Source organism: Falco rusticolus, chromosome 4 (assembly GCF_015220075.1).
Source record: "Falco rusticolus isolate bFalRus1 chromosome 4, bFalRus1.pri, whole genome shotgun sequence".
Classification (NCBI taxonomy): domain Eukaryota; kingdom Metazoa; phylum Chordata; class Aves; order Falconiformes; family Falconidae; genus Falco; species Falco rusticolus.
In genome coordinates this window covers 56,908,616-56,931,912 of record NC_051190.1, presented here as the reverse complement: position 1 = coordinate 56,931,912, position 23,297 = coordinate 56,908,616, and the positions used below count along the sequence as shown (strand labels likewise).

Sequence of the window (23,297 nt, the reverse complement as noted above, 5' to 3'; positions counted from 1 at the left end):
TCTTCTTGCGATTGTGGACAGGCACAGGGTGTTGAGCACCCTCTGATCCTGGAATTTAGGGAATATTTTTTGCCCCTGTTCCTTACTTTCTTAGCCCAGGGATAGTTTTGTCTATGTATTTATGTATCTATGTATCTATAAATATATATACACCTATAGACCTGTATTTCTATACTCCTACGTATTTCTGTATGCAAGTTTATCTATACAGATTTTACAACGGTATTTATGACAGCCTCCTGGAGCTGTGTAGAGGCAAATGAACCCCACAGCTTTCATTTTTGCTATTTCCAGTATTATGTTCAAGGGGAAAATGAGAGCTTTTAAATCTTGCAACTGCATCGAACACTGGCAATGCCAGCTACGGGGATTACCAGGCCTGTGGCTGGTATTTGGAAAGCCAAGGTCGTGTAATCTATATGGCTCTGTGGCTTTAGCAGCACCGGTCTAGAGTGCCCCATCATGTGACATTCACATGTGTTTCCAGGGCGAAATCCAGAAGAATCAATGAACTCAGACTGCTAGAACACAGGCAGTGATCTCTGAAGAGAGGCTACCCTCACTGATAACTGTACAAAGTTACTGCTAATATGTTCTAATAAGAGTAACGTCTGAATTTCTTAATTATTTTGACAAGCCACTACTAGATTGTATTTGACCAAAAAAACCCTGTTGTCCAGGAATTGGGGATTTTTTTGGTAACTGCTTTTTTTTTTTTTTTTTTTTACTATTTTAATGGAATATTGTTGTTTTTGAGATGTGAAATATGAGTCATGTATTTGTACCCAGGTGACACCCCTGTAGAGTTAGGTTCCCAGGGTGCTCACAGCAATTCATCGGTTAACAGATACGCAGCGGTTTTGGACTATCAAATTGTTCACTATGAACACACAGAGATAGTTATACAATAGGTATATATGTCTTCATTATCTGACAGTGACTTAAGAAACAAGTGTTATAAACCAGTGTAAACCCTAGTAAAGCTGTCAGAAGAGAATTTTAAGGCTGCCGAAAAACAGTTATAAAGTTGGAAGTGCAACGATGCGGCTTCCTTTCAGCACACACAGGGGAAATGGTCTTTAATCAAAAGATCACAGACTTTTTTTCCCAAGGAGTTATTGCATTTATAACAGTAGTGGGGTTCCTTCCTATATGCGTACATTTTCATAGCATATTAGTTGCATGCACAGACTCCCTAGCCATGAAATCGTGCTGGTGGCAGTAACCCAAAGGGCACAGTCTTTGGGAGCAGTGTTCCATCCGAGGCTGGCAGAGTTGCCTATAGCGAGGAGGTGGGTTTGAGCTGGAACAAGGGCTTCTGCTCTCTTTTTTGCAGTCCTTCACACCAGCCTAAAAGCACATCATTCCAGATAACCAGCGAGCATCCACTGGACCAAGCTGGAAGCAGACCTGAGCAGCACCATTCAAAGGCAGATGCTACTCAGCATAGGCTGCATTTGTTAATTAACCCCAGAGCAGCGCTGAGATGAATTAATAGCAGAGCCCAGGGAACAAGGAGTTCTGCCTGAGAAACAATAAAAATCCTCCTTGGCTGGTCATATAAGTCCTAAAACCCACTCTACTAAATGTCTGCCTGCTGCAGCACACAGCTGTGAGTGATACCCTGCAAGCTGCTGTCTCGGGGAGAAGAGGAGACCTCCTTCCCAGTTTGGGCAACAGCATATGTTTTATGCAGCTAGGGATTTATCAAATTAACCTGCTTGTTCAAATTAGAGGGGAGGGAGCAGGGAAAAAAAAGGACATCCAAAAAGGAACACAGCAGCTGAGTTGAAAGCTCTAGCCACTTATTTAAATAAGCAGTTCTAGCTAACGCAGACCCCCAGTGCTTTCAAATAGCTTTTTGTGTGGCCCAGGAACACCTGTCTCTCCCTCTCTAAATGTGTGGTAAAAAGAAGAAAAAGAAAAAAAAGAAAAAAAAAGTAGAAGAAAGAAAGCTTGCATTAATTTGGGTGCCTCTTTTTTAAGCCAGTCTGGTTTCTCCTGTCCACTGCTGCCAAGGGTAGGATTACCTAAAAAAAATCTTCACTGCCTGAGCAGCAGCCCAGTGTCTCTAAGAGCCAGGCCTGTGGTCCCAAGTTGCTCCCCTTGATTCAAAAAGGAATGAAATCAGGTCTGTACCCCAAATGCAAACTGGAAAAACTACAGGGAAAGGGGAATTTGCAAGTAAATTGAAATACATGGAACTTCTTATTACCACTCCGAAATAGTGTTGGGAGAAAAGGGCTTGTAATGAGGTTGGTATTCCCTTTAGCATCTACCATTTCTGAGCAGCTGTTTATTATTGCCTTATTTTTTTCAAACGTATCTTTACCCTTTCACTTTGACATTGCGTTTTCTCCCATATAGACGCAGAACTGTGTGATTGCACCTGCCAATCCAGAAATTGCCTGTTACGAACGAAGGGCATAAAGTTAAAGGAAAGTCTTAAAATGAGGACACTAGAGAGAGACTAAGGTGACCCAAACCAAATTCCCATCCCTGCTACCTGTTTCCTTGAATCACAACTCTCATGCTCAGGTAAAGACTATGAACCCCTTAGGGCTGCTCCAGAGTCAGCCCACGGCACGGAGATGAAAGCGTGTCTGCAAACGAGTTAATGAACAGCTTCCCTCACCAGCAGTGGAGTTCATTACTGTGTATGGAGTGCTCTCCTGTATTATAACATGATGGGCCTAGATTAATTACAAACAAAAATTATCTGCTGGAAAGCCTGGCGCTACTTCTTATAACTCAGGTTAAAAAATGCTTTCACATCATCCACTCGTGGTTTTTTTCTCCAGGACGTGTCCCCTTCTTTTTATGTTTGTATCCCCATCTAGTACTCAAACTAAGGCTGTGAAACTGCACATATTCTGACTTCTTGGGTTGTTTCCTTGTCCTCATGTCCACCCCTTTCAAGGCAATATTTCCTTTTCAGAGGGCAGCCTTGTTGCAAACAGCATGTGCCACTCCTGTTGGCTTAAATGCTTTAAAATAAATAATTATTGCATCCTAATTGCTTCCCTGGTGGTTTCCAAAAGAACCTCTTTACATCTCGCTGTTCTTTTAATCTGTCACCTCCTTTACACCTGCTCAGGCTTTACTAACAACTCCAGTCCATTCCCAAGGCAGGTGGCTGGGAATCAACTAAACCTCAGCTAACTTCTGAGGGTGAGTCAAACGACCTGCTGCCATGAGTTTACACCCAGTGAGATGGCAAACTGGCTTTCCAAAAGGATTTTCAGCTTGTCTCAATTCACCTTTTCACTGCAAACAGACACCTTGGCCAGACCTCCGGGTCCTGTTTATCAGCACTGGGTAGGTATGGCAGAGGGATGGCTGTGACTTTTGGGGACCACATGACAGTCCTTGATCAGACAAACCTTGGCCAAGACCCGAAGCTTTTCTCCTTGGTGCAGCAGCAGTGGCTGTGCGGGTGCAGATGCCTTGAAAGTCTGGTGTTTCTGCTGGGGTTTAGAGCAAAAGGGTTTCTCCATCAACTACGTTCTGCTTCTCATCCAGACGCTGTGCAGAGACAGCCTTGATTTAGGGCAGCTGAAGAGGAAAGGTCCTCTCCCCTTAAAAAAAATCTCAAAAAGCACCACATAATTCATCCCAGGGTACCCTCTTGATGCTGAATGCTGTTGTCAGGAGTAGACGGGAATATGCTTGATTATTATTTATTATTTGAAGATAGTGTCATTACGCCAGGGGTGCACATAGTGATTACTGAGAACATTTCCCTGGGGGCTCAGCCTCATTGACTACACTGCACTTCTACCCCAGCCGGTGGGAGCTGAGGTGCTGAGCTGAAGGCGTGCTTAATTCTGGGCAGGATCAAGATCAAACCTACTTACATATGACACGATGACAGAGAGAGAAAAAAATCTGTCTGGGCTGTTTCAAAAGGTGGTGTTCTAGGTTTACTCTATTCCCCAAAGCATTTATTTAATCAGATGTTCCAAATCAATATGAAAAATACCAAGTTGATGTGGGAAATATGACAGTCCCAGCTTAAAAATCACCTCTGTTTATTTGGATTCTTGAACCTGATTGATCCTGATATTGTATTGAAAATGCGAGGATGGAGAGCGACTGAAAAATTATAGGATCCCCGACTTCTGCCAGAAAGGACAACGGTACAAATAGGAGCACATACTACAAGGAGGAATCCTCATCATCGTTTGCCTTAGCACAAAGCACCCCAAAAGACAGTCAAACCAGGGAGGAGGCCAGCACAAAGTCTCTACACCACTGGGACACAGCTTTCAAGTTTAATCCCTCTGATCTCTCCGCACAAAAATAAAGAATCGCTAACTCCTCCACAGGCTGTTTCTCTCCATTAATTTATTCCTTCCTTCTCCTCCTGGCACCAGTCTTTTCAGCTGCACCTGCCCATCCTGGATGGAGCCCCAGTCATGGTAGGAAGATGTTTTACAGTCTGCAACAGCTGGGGTTCCAAAGGTGCTGGTCATCCAGGAGAGGAACTTAGGACAAGCCTCTCCTGCCCCTGCAGAGCATGTGGGACTGTCTGGACTGTTAAGAGCAGTCTACATGTCCCTCCCAGCTCTGATCCTCCGTGCAAGGGAGAACATCACTGTATAAGGAATTTGGCTGCTACAGTCACAGTAATGGAAAGGGCCAAGCAAGCTGCATGCAAAAGCTCCATAATTCATTAATTATTTTCTTTTTAAGCATATTCTTCTAAAAAAGGACATAGAGATGTGCTCCTTCTTTAAATAACTTCAAGAATTAAAAAATGGTTGGTAAACCTACTTCAGCACAATCAGAGCTGAGATGGGTTTTTTACACTACTTTCAAAAGTTGAAATTCTTCCACAGTAATTGCAACTCTTCAGTAATTGCAGTAATTCTTTGTATTGCAACCATTTTGCAAGGTGTAGGCAGGCACAGAGCTACTCTTACTGCTGGACTTTCCTCCTCACCCTCGTTTACTGTCCCCGTCCCTCCTGCTGCAGCATGCTTTGTCCTGCTGAGCCTTGCCTGAATCCCAGCTTCTGCTTCCACTTGGCAAAGGCCAGATGCTCTCCTTTTAGCATCTATGTGGTAACTAACATGAGGTGCAAACCAAGATAAGACAAGACATTTGGATGTTTCTGCATGTGTTACGTTGAGATAAAATGTGGGGTGGCAGAACAGAGATTTACAGCATTGCCTGACCTGCTAACATGCATTAAAACCACTTATCTCATCTTCATGTGGATTTTTCTTTTCATGTATCCTGAATTAGCCAATATGTAGTAAAGCAGCACTTTTTTCTGCTTTCCTTTTTTTTTTTCTTTTTTTTCTTTTTCTTCAAAACCAGGCTCCCTGGCTTCATGGAAAGGGATTCTCTTTCCTGTTAGTTATTTGGGAGGTTTACGCCATCAGCAGAGGCTCAGAAGAATGTGCACTTGAGACATCTTCAGAAATCCCACATAAGCATTTTCTTTGAGGAAATGGAAGAAAACTAGTCAAAAAAGAACTCTGAAGTAATAGTACTCTGTTGTAGCCCATGGATTTTTGATAACTCTCAGAGAGCACTAAAAAGTTCACTCTTAAGATGTTCTCCAAGTGACAAGCTATATTATTTTTGTTTTGCCTCAGCTGTATTTTTGTCATTCTGTTCCTGTGTGCTTTTTCTGAACAGAAACTAGACGAAATTTGCATGCTTTTAGGACATTTTCCCAAGAATACAAATTGGATTTCAGTGCTGTTTGGGAACAGCTCATTACAGCAGATTGTGTAATTACTGGTAAAGCAAACAGAAATCACCTTGCTAATCAACAGGGAATACAGATGGAAAAAACAATTAATGTAATCATAAGCCATTAATATTTACTTCACGCAGCAAGTTTTTAATTGTCACTTAAAGACAATCCAACACAAGGGCATAATTTAATTCAATTCAATTTTTAACTAGGGATAGAACGACTGTTTTAAATTGTTCGTCTCAAACTCAAAGATTATTAGCTGCTGCTTAACTCGTCTGGCAATGAAGTATCCAAAGTAGAAATCTCAGAGCAAGCGCTTTCCAGGAAACTATCTTGGAAAATTTAATATCTGTATTTTTTTAAGCATTTAGTGAAAATGATGGTGTATTTAATGACTGAACATCCATGAGCAGTTCTCAAACAAGCAAACAGGAAATTTGGCAGCAAACAGGAAATTTGGAAAGCTGCTCAGTGGGGAATACAGATCTCTAAGTACAAACTCAGCAGCTCCAGGCGAACACCAAGAAACATGTTGCGTTATAACCATCCACAAAGGGTAAGGGGGGTGGGATGGGGGGCGGGTGAGCCTTACATATTATTTTGCTTCTGTAAAAACCTCTACAAAATCCTGCCTAGTGGACTTGTTGAATAACTCATTTGAGATGTCTGCCCTCCAAATCCATTGCTGATCCTTGCTTGAGCTATTTTGCAGACAGATACACTGCTTAAAGCTGTGGTGAGCCCCTGCCTCCGCAGCGGTACAGGAAAAGGGATGGAAGAAGCAATCCTTCTGCGTGGTGATTCAGCTGGAGAGAAACTGATGGGGCATCAGGGCAAAAATTGCAAACTAGAGATGATTTTCCCCTCCCTGCTTCAGGACACAGCATCAGGACCCACTGCTGGAGACAGCCGAAGGGGAAGGAGGCTGCCAGCATCTCTAAAATAACAATTTCCTAAGAAAACAACTTTCCCTAAGTATCAAATCTTGAAAGATGGGATAATCTTAGAAAGAATTGGTGGAGAAACCCTCATGTCCCCTCATCTCCAAAATCAGTAAATGACAATTGGGGTCTTTAAGCCTGGATGGGGACCAACTTTTGATCAATTAAATTGAACCCAAAAGCTGCAATGGAAATGATGGATTTTTGATAACGGACTTTTGTAGAGAGATGACATCAGTGCCCGTTTAAGAGGATTTTTCTGTGTATGCCACAGGCAATGAAACTTGGTTGTGACTGGTTTTTTTTTCCTAACCATTCTTACTGATGAGTTAGGGACTTCACATCCCTTTCCCAAGCTTCTGCAGGGTACTGGTCTCTCCCCTCTGGCTTCAGCGCACGATCCATGAGCGAAGAAGCTGTTGACTGCAACACCTCCAATCTTTGAATGATGCTAAGCTCCAGACTGATGCCTTTCCCGAACTGACCACTGCAATGGGATAATCCATCCGCTGTCAGCAGAGACTGGGGCAGAGCTCAGTATTAATTGGCTGAAGCTCAAACTAGATAAGCTGAAGATAATATTTATAGGTCAGAGGAAACAATTGAAAGGAACATCAAACACGACACCAGCCTGTACAACTGGTGGAGTTTATCTGCCTCTTGTTTTGAACCCCAACTGGCTCTGCCTGTCGCAGGACATGCCTGGTTGAGAGCAGTTTTCAGAAACATTCGTTCTGAATGCTATGCGCCTCCATCTCCGGCCAAGTTCAGAGCCCTTGTTTAATCTGCTTTGTACGAAGAGCTTTTGATTGCATGAATGCTTGGAAGATATCTATTCTTTGTGGAAATATTTGCCTGTGCATCCTAGCAAAGAGGATTTTGCATAAACACCATTCCTGATGGTGATACTGATGTCTGTCTACACTTAGATATACTACGGTCTCTGCTTTTCCCTCATTTGAAAAGAGTTGTGGACTGTGTGCCCGCTGCTCCAGTTCATAAGCACAGAGAGGCTATATTTGCAGCGTACAAGGAGGTTACTTTTAGCAGTACGCTTATTATTTCCAAGGAGGTAACATGTATAGATGAACATCAATGTTGATTTTGAATCTATCCAAATTTCAGCAGACAGATTCTAAGGCATCTTTCCCAGGTGCCCTGAGTTGAAATGAGCCTGTATTTTGTGGTTTGGTTACTCCTTCCTCCCTTTCTCCCAAAGAAATCTGTTGCAGTGTTGCTGATAGGACTTAATTGTATTGCAGTGTATTTAAAAGCCCTTTCTCATGGTTTTGCTACACTAGCACACTTCTTTGAGATGCAGAGAAGCCCATTATCAGAGATCATCCTTCAGGGATTCTACATCCAGCAAAAATAGCTCTTGGTTTGTAGATTACTGTGTGTTTTGATGTTCAGGCTTTGCAAGACAGAATTTTATTTAGTAATCCATAATTGTCAGATGCATCCTTTGCTGTTCCACTGGCCCAAATCAATGTCAAAGGTCTTTCACAAGGCAGGGTAAATAAATAAATAAAATAATAATAATAAAAAATCTGATTCAGCAGCAATATTCTTATACCACCCCGGGTTCACTTCTCATTTAGAAATAGTGAATACTTGCAAATTTTGAGCTGGTTTTATGAATTATTCACAACAGAAAAAGGAATCTGAGTTGCATTTGTACAATTAGAAAACACAGATGATAGATGGTTTCACATGTCCAATGAAAAATCAACCGTCACAGCTTGAATTTTGAATACTGATACCAAACTGCTAATGAATAATCTGCAGATCAGGAATTTTTAAGTGAATAATTTTCAACAAACAAATTTGAGAAAATCAGACAAGTGGTTCATCTGCTTCTTTTGGAGCAGCTAATTCGCCCATTCACTCCCTTCTGCAGCTCAGTTGCAGTGATTTGGTTCTCAAAGGACCAAAAAGAAAATGTAAATTGAAGTAAAAAGTTTGCTGGAAAAATGATAGCAAGTTCCTCTGCCAATTCAGAGTGGCAGGGTGGGTGAGCAATAGGGTAGGAGACGAGCATCTGTTAAACCCGCTAAAAATATAGTACCAGGTTCTCATAATCCACATTGGGCAATGACTTTGAAGAAAAAAATGGGGCATGGGAGAAAGCTTTAATCATTGAGAACACTAAAGAGCAAGCGATTTCCTAGAGTCAATCAATTACTGAAGCAACTCAAAGGTGGAGCAACTTTGTGGCTAGATCTGGAGCCTACAAGAATGACATTTAAATGTGGGTTAAGAAAATAAAAACCTCTGGGTCAGTGAGAAGGCTCTGGGGTGGGTTTTCTGGGGATAAGAGCGGGCAGTGGTCACCTTTCCCCTATAGCACTGTTTTATACCGTACGTGCTCTGGACGTGGGGCCAAGGAGGTGAAGCCCCTTTCCTCAGCCCACCTGTGGCTGCCTCTACAATCTGTCATTATACTTACAAACCCCACCAAGAAAAGGCAAACCTGTAGCTGAATTTTGGGGTTACATACTAACTTTGCATTCTTGTGTAGCTCCTGTTCCAAGAGGGTATTTCTCATGGAGGAAAGAATTTAGAAAGAAAAAACCAGGTTTTGTTTTACTGTCTTTGGTATTAATTAGATGTCATGCTACAAAGTATGTGTTTCTAGCAAGTGTGGAGATTGTTTCAAACTGTTAATGATGCAGGAGAGCTCCAGATTGTTTCAGTGAATTCATCGTGCAAAGTGTTGCTCCTGTCAGGAAGACTTCTACTTATAGTTGTGACAATATTCAGCCCTCATCCAGCCCTTCTAGTCTTTGGAAGCTCATTAAAACCTAACTTCAACAACAAATTCCTGGAAGCCCATATAATACTTTAGATGAGTCCTATTAGTCCCATTTTCGCAGATGGAGAAACCAGGAAAGAAAAGCTATGTCTTGACCCAAACCACAGAAAGCACAGTTTTCAGGGTTGGGCTGCAACTTAGGAACTGGTGGTTTCCAATTTTGTGGTTAGATAATTAAACCAGGCCTTCCTCTTCTATTGAAGCTAATCTGTGAAAAATGAATGCCTTCCCTTTAAGAGGTTTCCAAGCATGTATGCAAAGAGGAATTTATGACCTACAATATATGTAAAGAACTTCCTTCTCATAAATCAGTTTATTAAAGCTCTGGAGAAGCTTCCAAAGGCTCTGATCCAGCAGCGCACTTAGACATGTCCATAACTTCAAACAAGTAAATCGTCCTGTTGAAGTGCTCTCCTGGACTGGGGCCATAAAAAGTGCAGTTCTCCCCAGAGTCAAGTTTCAGATGTAAAATGGGGAAAAATAATTTAGCAAAAGTTTAATAAGTTACACAGTCTTGGCAAAGCTCTGCCAGTCTTCCACATTTATATCTCAAGCTAATAAGAAACGGCCTCGGGGAGATAATTGCCTCCTTATTGATATGCCATGATGAAATGTTCAACCTCATCTGGAGGATTTGGCATTGCTGGCTTCTCCTGAATTTGACAGATCCCACATCCAGACAATGTGAAACCTTGGAAGGGGCATGCCTGGTACTAGCAACACTCCTGGGGCATGAGCTCCCTTTTGTTTTGACTATTACTTGCTTTTAAGGATTATCCTCCCAGCAGAACCAAGCGTTGGGATATTTCAAGTATTTGGAGTATTTTGTAAGGTTTTGAAATAGTGAAATCACTTTGACAAGAGGACTATTCACACCTTCTTCTGGACTCCTTCACTGGTAAATACTTGGGAGATGGCACTGAACATACTGTTACAGGCCGCTGGCAGCCTCGCTGGGAAACTGCGCCAAGGACAGCTTCTCTAATCTGCTGAAAGACTTGTGTGTCGAGGTCATGTGGAGCATGTTGGAGGTAACTGGACCTGGTGCTAGCTGGGAGTGTGGAATGAGATGTTAAATGCTACAAGGAAGAGCGAGTTCCTAGGGACGAGAAGGGAATGTGACTCAAATTAGCAGGGTGACACCTCTATGCGATGACACAAAGCGGTCTTCTCTGCACGCTGATTCCTGGGGGTGCACAGTTACATATCAAGACCTCCTTCGAGCTTTGCCTAAGGTTGTTACTCAGAATCAGAGTGACAGCTGTCGTTTTGCAAATGCAAAGCTGCCAGACTTAACAGCCCATTCTTATGCACTGTAAAATCCAAGACAAGAAGCATCGTAGTTCCAAAATGATACTTACATCGACAATAAGGAAGTCCAACCAGCACCAGGCATTGGTGAAATACTTCTTGAAGCCATAAGCCACCCATTTCAGGAGCATTTCCAGGACAAAGATGTAAGTGAATATTTTGTCAGCATATTCCAGCATGGTTTTTATGTTTTTTCGATCTTCAAGGTAAATATCTTCGAAAGCCTGGAAGTACAAAAAATTGATTAAAACTTCTCCTAAGCTGTGTTGGAAAGTATCAGTGTTCCACTGCAAGTCTGTAGCATTATTTGATGGGATACCATGTAGGGTCTATGATTCTGATGTATTTTAATATTACCATCAGAAGGAGTGCACAGGCACACAGAGGACTGACCCTAACCTACCAGAGATCTGTTCAGCTTTCCCCTGTAATGGACATATGCTTAGCTATCTCTCTCCAACCTCTTCTGGCTGTGCTGACTAGACATCTTCTGAGTGTAAGAAAAGCTTGAGCACCCTAACTTTGGGAATGTGCATCTGTGAGCAAGGTGCCACCCCAAACTGCCCAAGGGCACCCTACCCCAGCTCCCGTTGGCTGTGCAGCTGCTATCAGGGCATCTCAGATGTCCCAGGGCATGGGAATCCAGTCTTTCAGAGGCAGAATCCGACCCTTACATTTAGTCAAAACTGGCTTATTGCTAATGATGACAAATTGGGTTATTAACCTGCCTGTGTAACAGAGTACCAGTGTTCCCTGGCTTCTGTTCAGCCATCACATTTCAGGTAGCCTCAGCTATCTGCCTCAACAAATGCTCATTATTATTCACTTAACAGAACAATTATGTTTTAAAGGTCAAGGTATCTATCTACCCATCTCATCTATCTCTAACTAATCTTAGGCAGGCCATCATCAAAGGACTTTCAGTATCTGTATCAAATGCAAGCAACTTAATAACCCCTTTAAATTATTTAAGATATAAACCAATATGTCTACTAATATAAAACAAAGTTGTCTTATAATTTACCGTTCACTTTATAATATATGTGAAATAAAATACAGGATCCTAGTGTCAGGGCGGTGCATATACAGCCCATTTTGGGGCTTCTAAGTCGAGCAGTGTTTATGGTCTGCTTCCCCAGCTCCTTACACCAGCTGCTCCCGTGTCCTGTAACCTGGATAACCCAAGCTTTGATATATTACTCTCGTCCCATCGTATGACCCAGAGCACTTGGCAGCAAGAAACAACGCTGTTTGAGAGGGTCTGTGCTAATCATCTTAATTATCTGCATTTACATTTTTCAAGATCTGTAGCTACTTTCTGAGGAGCTTCAAAAAGTTAGCAAACACCCAGTGCCTGGAGATACAAGAAGTGTGTTACTTGTCACTCAAGCGGTCACACTGCTCTTTTGCCTGCCAGGGAACAGTAATTAAAGTGACAAGAAAGGTTTGGCACCCTGTGCCAAAGCTTGTCCATTTGTCCCCACACTTTGGGGTGACGTTTTCGCTGCAACTCAGTCTCCTATCTTGCCTTCAAAAATGATATTTCAAGGGTGTGAAAGAGCTGTTGGAGAAAGCCACAGAGAACAATACACGTAGAGACTGGAGTTTATCACTTCTTGTAGGGGCTCACTCACTTTGTCAGATGACTTGCTGTACTTTGCAATTACTGCAAAAATAACAACAAACTATTTAGAGTGATTTCCTCCTCTCCCTCCTTTGCTCTCCCTGTTTTCTACTAACTTGTCAAAAAGTACATTGTGTTTTGTCTACTACAAGCACTTGTGAGGAAAAAACAGCTTAATAAGGCATGAAAAATACACTACCTGAATGCCTCAGGTGTGCTGTACATTCTGCACAAGCTAGGGATATTAGCCAAACGACACAACTCTGGTGTTTTGCATTTCTTCACATTGACAATAGATGAAATCTTTGTGATACAAAACATCCTTAAGGGTTATTTATTCTGCTTTGCTTCATGTGTTAAAAAAGGAGTTAATCAGGATACCTGCAGTGTTATCCACAAGTACTATTTAAAACACAGGCTTCCATTTGGGGTGCTTATGGTTTAAATGCATAAGAAGGGGGTTTGGATCTTTTGCAGTAAGCTACAGCTACATTCTGATAGTTAAACTACCAAACACAAATATATGTTCTTAAATTCCCTTAAGAATTTAGTATGCCCCAGGGATGTAGCCAGATGAGCTCAGTTTTTGGAAGAGCTCACCCCAGAATAACAGAAGAACAGAGCCGTGCTGCCTCCAATGTCTCCAGTCCAAATACTGAAGCACAGTGCTGATATATGAGAAAATGCAGCATAATTTGCCCTTATACAGAATTGCGCTGGCTAAATTGAAAATCACAGAAAGTAAATGAATGCATGCAATGAAAATTAAATGAGATTTATATCGCAGCGTTCAGTATCCAAGGCACTTTTAATTACATATGTAAGGAAGTGTATTCATCTAAAGTGTATTATAGCAAGCGACATGCCCCCTTTAAAATGTGTTAAAAAGTAACATGCTGATTCTCAAGCTGGTGCAAAACCTGTCAGACTCCATTGATTTCAGCAAAGCTATGACAATTTTCAGAAGCCTACTATTTACCCAAGTTTTTCAGCCTCTTATTTTTCATAATAAAATAAAATCCCCTGGGTGAAATTTCTGCCCATCCCTGATGGACCTAGAGAACAGTCCATTCCTTTGCTTTTTGCATCAACATTTATGCACTTCCACCTTCTTGTCTCCCTGCAGAGACTTTCTTTAAACTACATAAACCCACTACTTCTGTGTTTCCCCCTTTTTTTATTATTTTTTTTAAATTTTTTAGGCCACTGATAATTTGTGTTGCTCTCCTCTGGAGCTTCTTCAATTAGCCCATGTCTTTTCCAAAGTGCAATGCCCAGAGCTGAAGCCAGTGCTCCAGCTGAGGCCTCCTTGATGCCAACTGGAGTGGAAAAACATGCTTATTTATACAGCCCAGTGGGGTGTTGGGCTTTTGTGTGGTGCTGTGATATAGTTTACTCTACCCTGTTTGTTTCCTGTTCTCTTTCCAGCTCTTTTTAGTCAATCTGCTACCTTACCAGTCATCCTGCTAACGCCTTCTGCCCGTGATTGCCCCTGATGAGGTGAAGCAGGCACCTTTCTAATATGATGCTCCTCTTTACTATTTAAGGCAGATTTATCCATATAGCTGAAGTTAATCCTGACCTGCAGAAATGCACAGATAACTTGTCCAAACATGGCACTGCCTGTGAATTTAGTAGGTTCATTTCTTACTCCATCACTAAGGAGATCAGTGACCACCAGACCAAAGCTTGGAGAACTCTTGAGATACACCGTTTGCTCTATGCTTAGGGAAAAATCTGGCAGAAATCCTATCAATTTGAGTGACATTCCTGACATGTAAATGAGCAACAGGAATGTATGTTGCCATCACTGCAAAGAGCCCAGGGCTGATAATACAGAGAGGATAATGCCAGCACATGGTGGGATCTCAGGAGGAGAGGATCCCTTATCAGGGTCCTGCGCAATGGCCACCCAGCCTCCCATACATACACATTCGGATGCAATCTGGAGCCATCTGTGCAGGGAAGGTACAGGGGTTTAAGCTAAGGTGTATTCAAAACATGGAGCCCACTAGCTCCACGGGTAACACTGATTCAGTGTCCCCTGCTTCTTTTATGATCTTGCTTTGGTAATTACAAAATGTGCTAAAAAAAAAAAAAAAAAAAAAAAAAAGAGAGAGAGAGAAAGAAAAGGAAAAAAAGCCATCCCTGGAGCAAAATACAAGCCTCCAGATGGGAACTACCATGGAGCAGTGATGGGATGCTGAAGTAGTAACTCTGTGATACTTCCTCACACAGACATGCTTAAGGATTTGCTTTTCCAAACATATGCATGCCATAATTTTATGTTATAACAGGAGAAAGATCCCCACCATGGTAAAAGCAGGTGAAATCAGGAAAGCTGAAGACCTGTTTTGGCCCCAGATATGCTTGGCTTTGAGACATGATCAGTAAGGGCTCATAAGATCTTAGAGACAGCTAACTGGAAAACACCTCTGAGACCCATGTCCACCTTCAACCAGCTAGGAAATCCTGTTACATTTACCAGGGCTCCACTGCTCAGCAGGATCATGAATATGATGAAAGTTTCAAACCAGTTGTGTTCGACGATTCTGTAGCAGGTTTTCCGCAGCCTCCACCAAATTTTGCCTGGAAATTTTGTGATGTCCACTGAACAGCATGGGAAGAATCGCACGCAAACTGAAAAGGAGCAAAACAAAAATAAAGCAATTGTTTAAAAAGCCCATTTAATTCTTAGAGGTGCAATAAGGAGCTGACAAACAAGATTTCTTCTAGCAATAAGCTGCTGCGTGGAGTCTTTCCTCCCTTGTTTTTCTCACCAACCTCTTCTGCTCTGCCTTTTGCTTCCCCCTCTCACTTCTCTATTAAAAAAAACATTCAAAATCACTTAAAATGTGCCCCAGTGATTTTTATGATACAGAATATGTTGACCATGAGTCACTAGTGACCTAGGTCAATCACATTGCCTTGGTTGAGCTCAGACAACACCCCTGGTCAGGAGTAACAACTCCAGCAGGGTATTACCAACAGTTTCCACATCTTTTTGAATGGAGGAAGGATATTTTCTTGTTACTATGATACCACTAGAATTACTGATTAAAAGTGTCAATCTGATGAAAGGGAGATGAAGGGAGAAGGTGCTACAGTGCAGATGGGACCAACGTGCTGAAAAGACTCAAGAAAGCAAAAGCAGGAGCAGATTTTGATCTCTTGGACTCTCATGAGTTTAAACAAGGGATTAGAACAACTTTGGAAATGTCAGCAGAAATTTAGACATCCAGGCCACAGGAGGTTCCCTGCTCATGCTTCATAGTGCTTTCTGACCTTAGTGACAAATAGCATGTGATAGTTAAATGCTGTGGTTGCAATGGGCACCACACAAGGATTTCTGATAGGCAAAACCATGGCCATTTTTAGTTTCCTTAGCAACATTCATTTGTTACAGCAAAGGGATATTACCATTGGTAATGGACAGATCCATCTCTCCCATTTTAAAAAACACCATGGGCATCACCTTGTGCTGGATAAGAACTTAAAACTGTGTGAGAGGACACTCTGGTAGCCAGGACTTTCCTTTTCCAGGCTGGCCATTCAGCCTTGTGTCAGGAATTTGCCTGAAATTTCACAACTTTTGCTAATGAGAATGACCCTCAGAAAAACTTTATTTTCAAAAAGCAAACTTTTTACCCTACATTTAATCCATGTGTTGTATAGAAAGAGTCTTAGTTGTGGAGCTTTATCAGTCCCATCATAAGAAAAAAAAAACCACAGGCCAACTGCCTCCATAGCTGAAAGTTGGCCAAGGTCACTAACATGTCTTGAAGCACACAACAACTGCTCAGAAGTGACAAGGGAGGGCATCTCAGTGTGCTGATGTAATGCAATGTTATTGCAAATAGAAATAATATTTAGGCAAGGAAGCTCAGGAAGGAAAGAGGGTGAGTGCCAAGGTTACGCAGACAGCAGGTGCTGCTAATTCAAGGTGGCATAACTGAGGTGCTTGAGCTGCATGTGATGCACAAGGAGATCAAGTGCAACTCCTGGGATGCCAGGATTCCCAAGCAGCTGGAAGTGGGACTGTGCTGGCAGCAGGCTCATCCAGGAGGAAGAGAGATGCTAAGTCCGCTACGGTCCTTCTGGCACTTTCTATAAGTTTGTATTACCTCGGATCCCTGCTATGGAGCAGCAGAATTGTAGGATGTTTCATACATGAACCATGTCCAGAGCTTCCCTCTCCCTCCCATTTCTGAGATTTTGGTTAGGTGTAGGCTCGTGCCCTGTGTGAGGTTTTGGTATGGGACTAACAGGATAGTAAACCATTTCTGCAAAGGTAATGGGACAATGATGCAAGTAAATAACTGTCCTCTAAATGCCTGCATCACACAAATAAGCGCCAGTTCCCAGTTTAACACTGTATTCTGGGATTCAGAGAAATTCTGGGCTCCATTGAAATACACTAAATTAATCAAACTATTTGAGAAGGACATAATGCTAGGAGAAGATAGAAATGTAAGAACCATCTCTGTGCCTCTTTGTAGGTCAGGTACCACTCCAGCAAAGGCAACTATTATCTTTCTAAGCATTTCAATCCTAGCCACCAAAGAATCACGTCAAAGGATAAAAGGATATCACATTAGTCACTACTTTTTTGCTAAAACCAGTACACTGCTTGTAGATGGTAATGCGTGTGATTTGGGTATATTTTAGGAAGTAGATACATGGAACAGACTTCAGGTGTGCAGTACTGCATGGTACCAGGGTCCCTGAGCTAACATACTCATAAGCTCTGCTTAGAGATGCCCATGAAGAATAATCCCACCAGCATGACATGACAGAGGGGACTTTTAGTTGCATCTCAGCAGCGCTGCCAGAAATCTCTTACACTACTTCTTATCCCACAACCTTTAGCATCGTTACCATATTTCAGATGTCTGCTCCACAATCTGTGCTGGTATGCAGGTATGCTGGCAACCTCACTGTCAACTCAGCTTTGGATCAGGAAGACCAAAGACATGGTCTCAGAGCCCTCATTTGTCATGTGAACAGCCTAATGAGTATGTTGCTCATGAGGTAAATGTGGATTTCTCAAGTTAAGCAGAAATCCCCCTTTGTACTGGAAGTAACCTTTGCTTCTAGCAGAATAAACTTTCCATGAGCTTACCTCCTTCCCATAAACAGTTTAAATTTGGGGAAAAATCTGCTTTTTTCTGACTTCAAACATTTGTCTAGAAACTTTCACCTCTTTTCTCCTAAGTTACTTCCTAGATGGGTACTTATCTTTTTAGTCTTTAGACGAGTGCCTGGGCTCAACTGGTAACAGGCATGACATGCTCTGTCACGCTCGTACAGAACAGAAATGCCCTGCTAGTACTGATAGAAAAGGTTGGGATCTTCCAAGAGGTGGTTTTCCCCACTGTAAGACAGTTGGATGAATCATTCCCTGGAATAGTCTGCCTCTGCCTTTCCACTACACAGGAAGCCTACATGATTACCTGAGCCCAGTTTCAGCTAAAATTAAGGGATCACCTTCAAATTAAACACTAATGAGCAGGGCACTATGAATTCCAAAGTCACTTCATTTGTGATGGAAAATACCTACAAAATGGTAAAAACAGGCTATTGCTCATTCAGTCAGCTTCCATCTGATAATCTACAGGTACAGAGAGGTAGTTTTAAAGACAGAAAGCCAGCTAGGACCACTGATCTTTTTTTTTTTTAATGCTCTTTGATGACTTTCATACAATTCTGATCTGAAAAAAAGTCCTAGTTACTGCCAGTAATACCTTGCAAAATCCAAAATAGCTTCTCAGATGAGTCAGCCCAAAATCACACCACTATTAAATCCCATGGTTTTGATAGAGCCCAATTCAGAAATGTTTAGACCAGATTCTGATACAATTACGGATGTGAAGTAGCACTTCCTTGAATAATCATGCTGGCTGCAATTCAGATGAAATGCTATTTTTAACTATTCATACAGCAAACATAAAAAGAGAAAATGGAAAGAAAAATAAGAAAACTGACCACAAACTGGTCTTTTAATGAATTGGTAAAGTTCTATTTCCATTTCAAATATTCTGATTTCCCCCACTGACTGTTGTTTAGTGCCTGTGCTTTCCTGGACTCTCTCGTAATGGTGGTACCCTACTGTTCTGGTGACCTTGACCCAAGCTTAAATGCTGAATTAGAAGCTTCACATAACCCAACAAAAATGTTTACTTGACCTCGGTCAGCATTCTAATAGGGTTTTTCTCCCCCTCATTTCTGTGAAATCAAAATAATAAAAATATTCCAGTGTGTCTAAGGCATGAAGTGGTTGAGTCTCTGAGCAATCATCACTCCAGCTAGCTTCTATAACAAGGCAGGCGGTCAGCAGAGCCCAGCTTCAGGTTTTGCAAGCTACTTTATCCACACGAAGAAGACTATTCATTAACACCTTTTAGCACAGCAAGTGTCAAGGCAGGAATAAATCCTTTGGCATTTCTTATAGCAGCGTTACTCATACAGCCTTGTCTCATAGATTTGTGCTATCCCCCTGAAATCAATGCTAGTAGGGAACGCGTTATGCAGAAGCAGCTGACCACCTTGTAATTTAGTCAGGACTTAGTTTTGCTGCTGTAATTCATGTTGAGCTACATCTTTTTTGAGAGCAAACTGACTCATTTCCACCATGATCTTTTGGGTAGTAGGTTACTGCTCAACAGAAACACAGAACAGCAGAAAAAGCCCCCGCAAAGGGTCAAGTTATTTGCAGGTAAATCAGTGGAGCTGCACAGAGCTGCACCAGTGGTTAACTTGTCCAAGAACAACATCTGGTTTCAATTCACTTTTGAACATTACATACCATTTCTCAGGAATCAGAGACCTATTTCCTAAAAAACGTTTCCAAATGCACCGGTATACCATGATATTATTTACTTGTTGTTTGTTTTTATAACAGGGGAATTGTTCCCTTCAGTCACTGGGGTGTCCTATAGCACAATCACAAACTGCAGATTAAGACGTGTTCTAAACAGCAGTCTCCACTACAGGTGTCACACAGAAAGCTCTTACTTAAGCATCTGCCACAATGATAAATAAGATACTAAAAAAAAAAAAAAAAAAAAGAGGACAAAAAAAAGCAGCAGGAATTTAATTTACAATGCATTTTGTGTAAGTATTTCTTTAGTTCCACATTCACATTTTCTAGCCTGGTGCATTATAACTATGAAGCTTTTAGATGTGATCGCATTACCTTGGTGTATTGGGGAAAAAAAATCTTTGTGAATGTGGGAGCTGTACAGCAAACATTTCCTCCTGCATGCATGACAGCCATGCTTATTGATTTCAGGCTTTCTAGTAAAGACTTTACGAATCCACTGCTTGTTCACACTAATATATGCATTTAAATTTACATTAAATTATTAGATATGTTTTGGATGGATTTGGCTGCTGATCCTCTTCAATAAACCGGGAAGACCAATTGATTTCCTCTGTACTGTGGTCCAGTAAGTCTGGTACCTTGTGTTCAAACCGCAGCAATTTTGTTACTACCTTTACACAGGAATTCCTAATTATGGGGACTTTCATCTTTAGAACAAAACAGTATTTTGCTTAGCTTTGAATACTGGTTACAGCATTGCTTGGTATGACACAAGGAAAATACAGCTTCCTCAGCTAAACTCGAGTAGGTAAGTATTTATAACGTGGTTTATATATATATATGTATGTATGTATGTATGTATGTATCTGCCAAGCTGGGTTTCCAATGGCCAGTCTGCCTGGCTGTGCGTGCTCCAGCAAGAGAGCAAGCCTGGCTGTAGTCCCTTTGGAAGTCCCCAGCTGTGTCCCCATGCTGGAGAGAACCTGATCTCTGTGGACCCTCCTTATTTAACCCCTTTCTCGTCTTCTGGCCCCACTAACCCACCGGCATGCCTGGTGGGGTTTTATCCTGTGCAGCTCTAGGGCTGACACAGAAGAGATCTGCATCACTGTCTCCAGCATCCAGGTACCTAAAAATCACATGGAGATTTGAGTCCTGTATGACAATCGGGTCCTGCCAAGAGAGCATCTGACCAGGCCACAGTCTGCTCGATGTTTTTGCTCTCCCAAGGGGTTTACAAGGGTACGTTTCTTGTTTATCTGCTGCTACTCTCCTCAAAACCTATCCTCTTGGAGGTCACTACAAATAATGGTGTGATGCCTTGAAGCAAAGGCAGTGAGCAGCCTGGTCTACCGCTGATGTCAGCCTTGCTTTGAGAGAGGGGGTGGATGAGTTGAAATCTAGTGGTCCTGTCCAACCTGAATTAATTTAATTCTGTGCACGCAATAGGACTGTAAGAGTCTTATCATGTCTGAAAATTGTATACAACAAAATGCTAGCATGCCCTTCCTGATGGAAAAGTACACTGCATCTCAGGTATTAAGGCTAGAAAAAAGATATACTTTAAAACTTGTTTTTGTTCCAAGATTTTTTCCTAGGATTAAAATGAACCCATTTTGTTGGGCTTGTTTTAGTTTTACTTAGCTTTTAAACATCATCTGGTGGTGGTCCCTGTAGCTTAGTTTAGATTTGTTCAGTTTAATGATCTGCTTTTGCTCCTCTCTGCTCTTTCATCTCTCAAGAGCCGCTAGTTGTGGGTGGGGGAGGGCATGACGCAGATCCCATAATTAATCAGAGAAACCTCTCTTTAGCACATGGCATTTTCCAGCTGCAATAATCGCTTCTGCATGGTCACATGAAAAAGGGGGTTTGGGTGTCCTCAGTGTCACGAGTTGCGATCAACCACGCATTGAGCAAGGTAGCTCATTCTCGCACGATCATCTGACGATACTCCCTTGAAACCTTTGCCAGCGGGCTGTGTCCGGGGAATTACGCTTAAGGACATGGTGAAAACTTTCTCCTATTAGGGTCTGGGAGACAGGAGCGTGCTGGGGCCAGGGGGGCTCTCTTTGGATGACCTTCTGCGAGACACAGAAGATAATGTCCAACCAGACAGTAATTTTTGATGCAGAGAAGGCATTCCAATGGAGGTAACAGGACAGGAGTGTTGCAAGGCATCTGGAGGAAAAATACCCAAATAGCTGGCATTGCCTAGATATTGTTTTCCCATCAACTGGCAACAAGAATGATCTCTCCATTTCTATCAGGTTTTTCCCAGCAATACTTGCTAGCTGCCAGAGCTGTGACCCTACCTTGGCTTCACATTTCCTGACCCAAGAATGTTCCCTATTGACCCTAATCAAAGCTATTTTGAGATGATAACGAATTAACAAGTCTCCCCAAGAAAAATGACCTATGGCTTATCTGGGTCACCCAACTCCGGGAAAACTGTGACCTCAGGAAACTTTCAGCAACTATTTCAAGAACATGCATTATCTTCGTTGCCTTTGTTATCTGCAAAAGGGGGCTGAATCCGGAACATATTTGTTCAGGACATAACCTATGCTGGATGTGTTTAGAAATGTCATAGTTTTTAGATAGAAGTCATAGAATGTCATAGAATTTAGATAGCTGGTGAGCTAACAAGTTAAGAACTTAACCCTCCCCCTCTTGCTGTTCCTCTTCATCTCACCTAATCTCCTTCTTTCACAAATATTAGCTGGTCATTATCCCAGATACACCAAATATTGTTGTAGCTCTTTATTGCAAGCCAGTAAAGGCACCGCTAGATTAGCTTGCCCTTCAGGCCCTTCAATACTTCATTGCAGTACTTTATAGCCTTGTCATATCTTAGCTAATTAGACTGTGGTTTGTTGGCTTGCTACTGAAATGACAACTGCATGAGGTTTAATTGCAATGGTAAGTTTGGTTAAAAATAGCAGAAGGTATTTAATAGAAGAAAAGGATAGGAAAATACTTTATTTCCCTGCATAAATAAAAGCTAATGTTAATGTCATTGCTACAAGAATAATTTGGACTTGCAGTTTATGGCACTTTGACTTGAAATTTTATGCGTGAATGTTTACATGTCAAGTTTATGCATTTTTGCCAAATCCCTGAAGAATGGGACCAAGTTTAGTCTACACAGCGGCCTTTGAAAAATCGGCATGGATATGTGCTGCATGGGAAAGCAGAGTAGATATGGTGGGGAGGACATCACCCGCAGACACATCCCCAGCGCCCCTGGACACCCTGCACTGGGCAAAGGGCTGGGAGCGGGTTCTCCTTCAGTTCCCATTGAGGGCTCAAGGCTCAGCTGTCCATAGCCTGGGAGAACAGGAAAGCACCCTGGCTTGAACATGGACTGGTGAGGAAATAGGAGAGAAGAGAATAAATGGCAAAATGCAGGAGCAGGGGTGGCCAGGGGGAGGGCAGCAGGAGCCAACAGGGTGGATGTAACCCAGAGCAAGCTTGGGTCTTGGCCCACACTGCCTTTGCCTCTACATTTGTCTGCTGCCAAGATGGTGAGTCGGCTTCAAAACTGGCTTAACGCTTCCAGTGATCTATTTAGAAGAACACTGCTTGCTATCCTGCATCCCACTGACAGCTGTGGAGATCTGCAAACTGGATTGGTACTGATGTGGTCCTGCATGATGGAGGTTCAGGCAGTTCTGGTTATTTTAAGACAGAGCAAATTACAGAGTGCTGCTGCTCTGGGAATGAATCAGGGCTGTGCACTGAAAGAAGTGATGGGTTGTGTGATGTCCACCTGATTTCTTTTAAAAACTGGAAGGTGATCATGGCCAACCAGTTTCAGAATTTGTAAACCAGCATCTGACTAGCACCAGGCTTACAGCATAGGCTTGTTTAAGCAATTATAATATAATGTCTCACTTTGCAGTGCACAACATAGATTGCTGCTCACTAGCCTCATTAAGAAATATATTGTGAAGGAATGAAAACACCAGGTCTAATTTCTAAATGTTATTCTATGGGCCAGAATAGTTGCACCATGCTTTCTTCCATCAGCTGCATTAATTTTTGGCTACTGCTTTTAAGCAGAGCTGCCA

At 42.1% G+C, this 23,297-nt stretch overlaps 1 protein-coding gene across 3 annotated transcripts in view; it reads right to left on the bottom strand.

Annotated features, from left to right (window-relative positions):
• The window catches only part of LOC119147250 (sodium channel protein type 5 subunit alpha-like), a 217,113-nt gene that overhangs the window by 27,869 nt on the left and 165,947 nt on the right, over nucleotides 1-23,297 (bottom strand). For all 3 annotated transcript variants that reach the window (XM_037385963.1, XM_037385960.1, XM_037385962.1), the window contains 2 exons: nucleotides 14,890-15,044; nucleotides 10,831-11,004 (listed from right to left, as the gene is read on the bottom strand). In XM_037385963.1, the coding sequence (XP_037241860.1) occupies nucleotides 10,831-11,004; nucleotides 14,890-15,044 (329 nt within the window). The remainder of the gene's footprint in view (nucleotides 1-10,830; nucleotides 11,005-14,889; nucleotides 15,045-23,297) is intronic.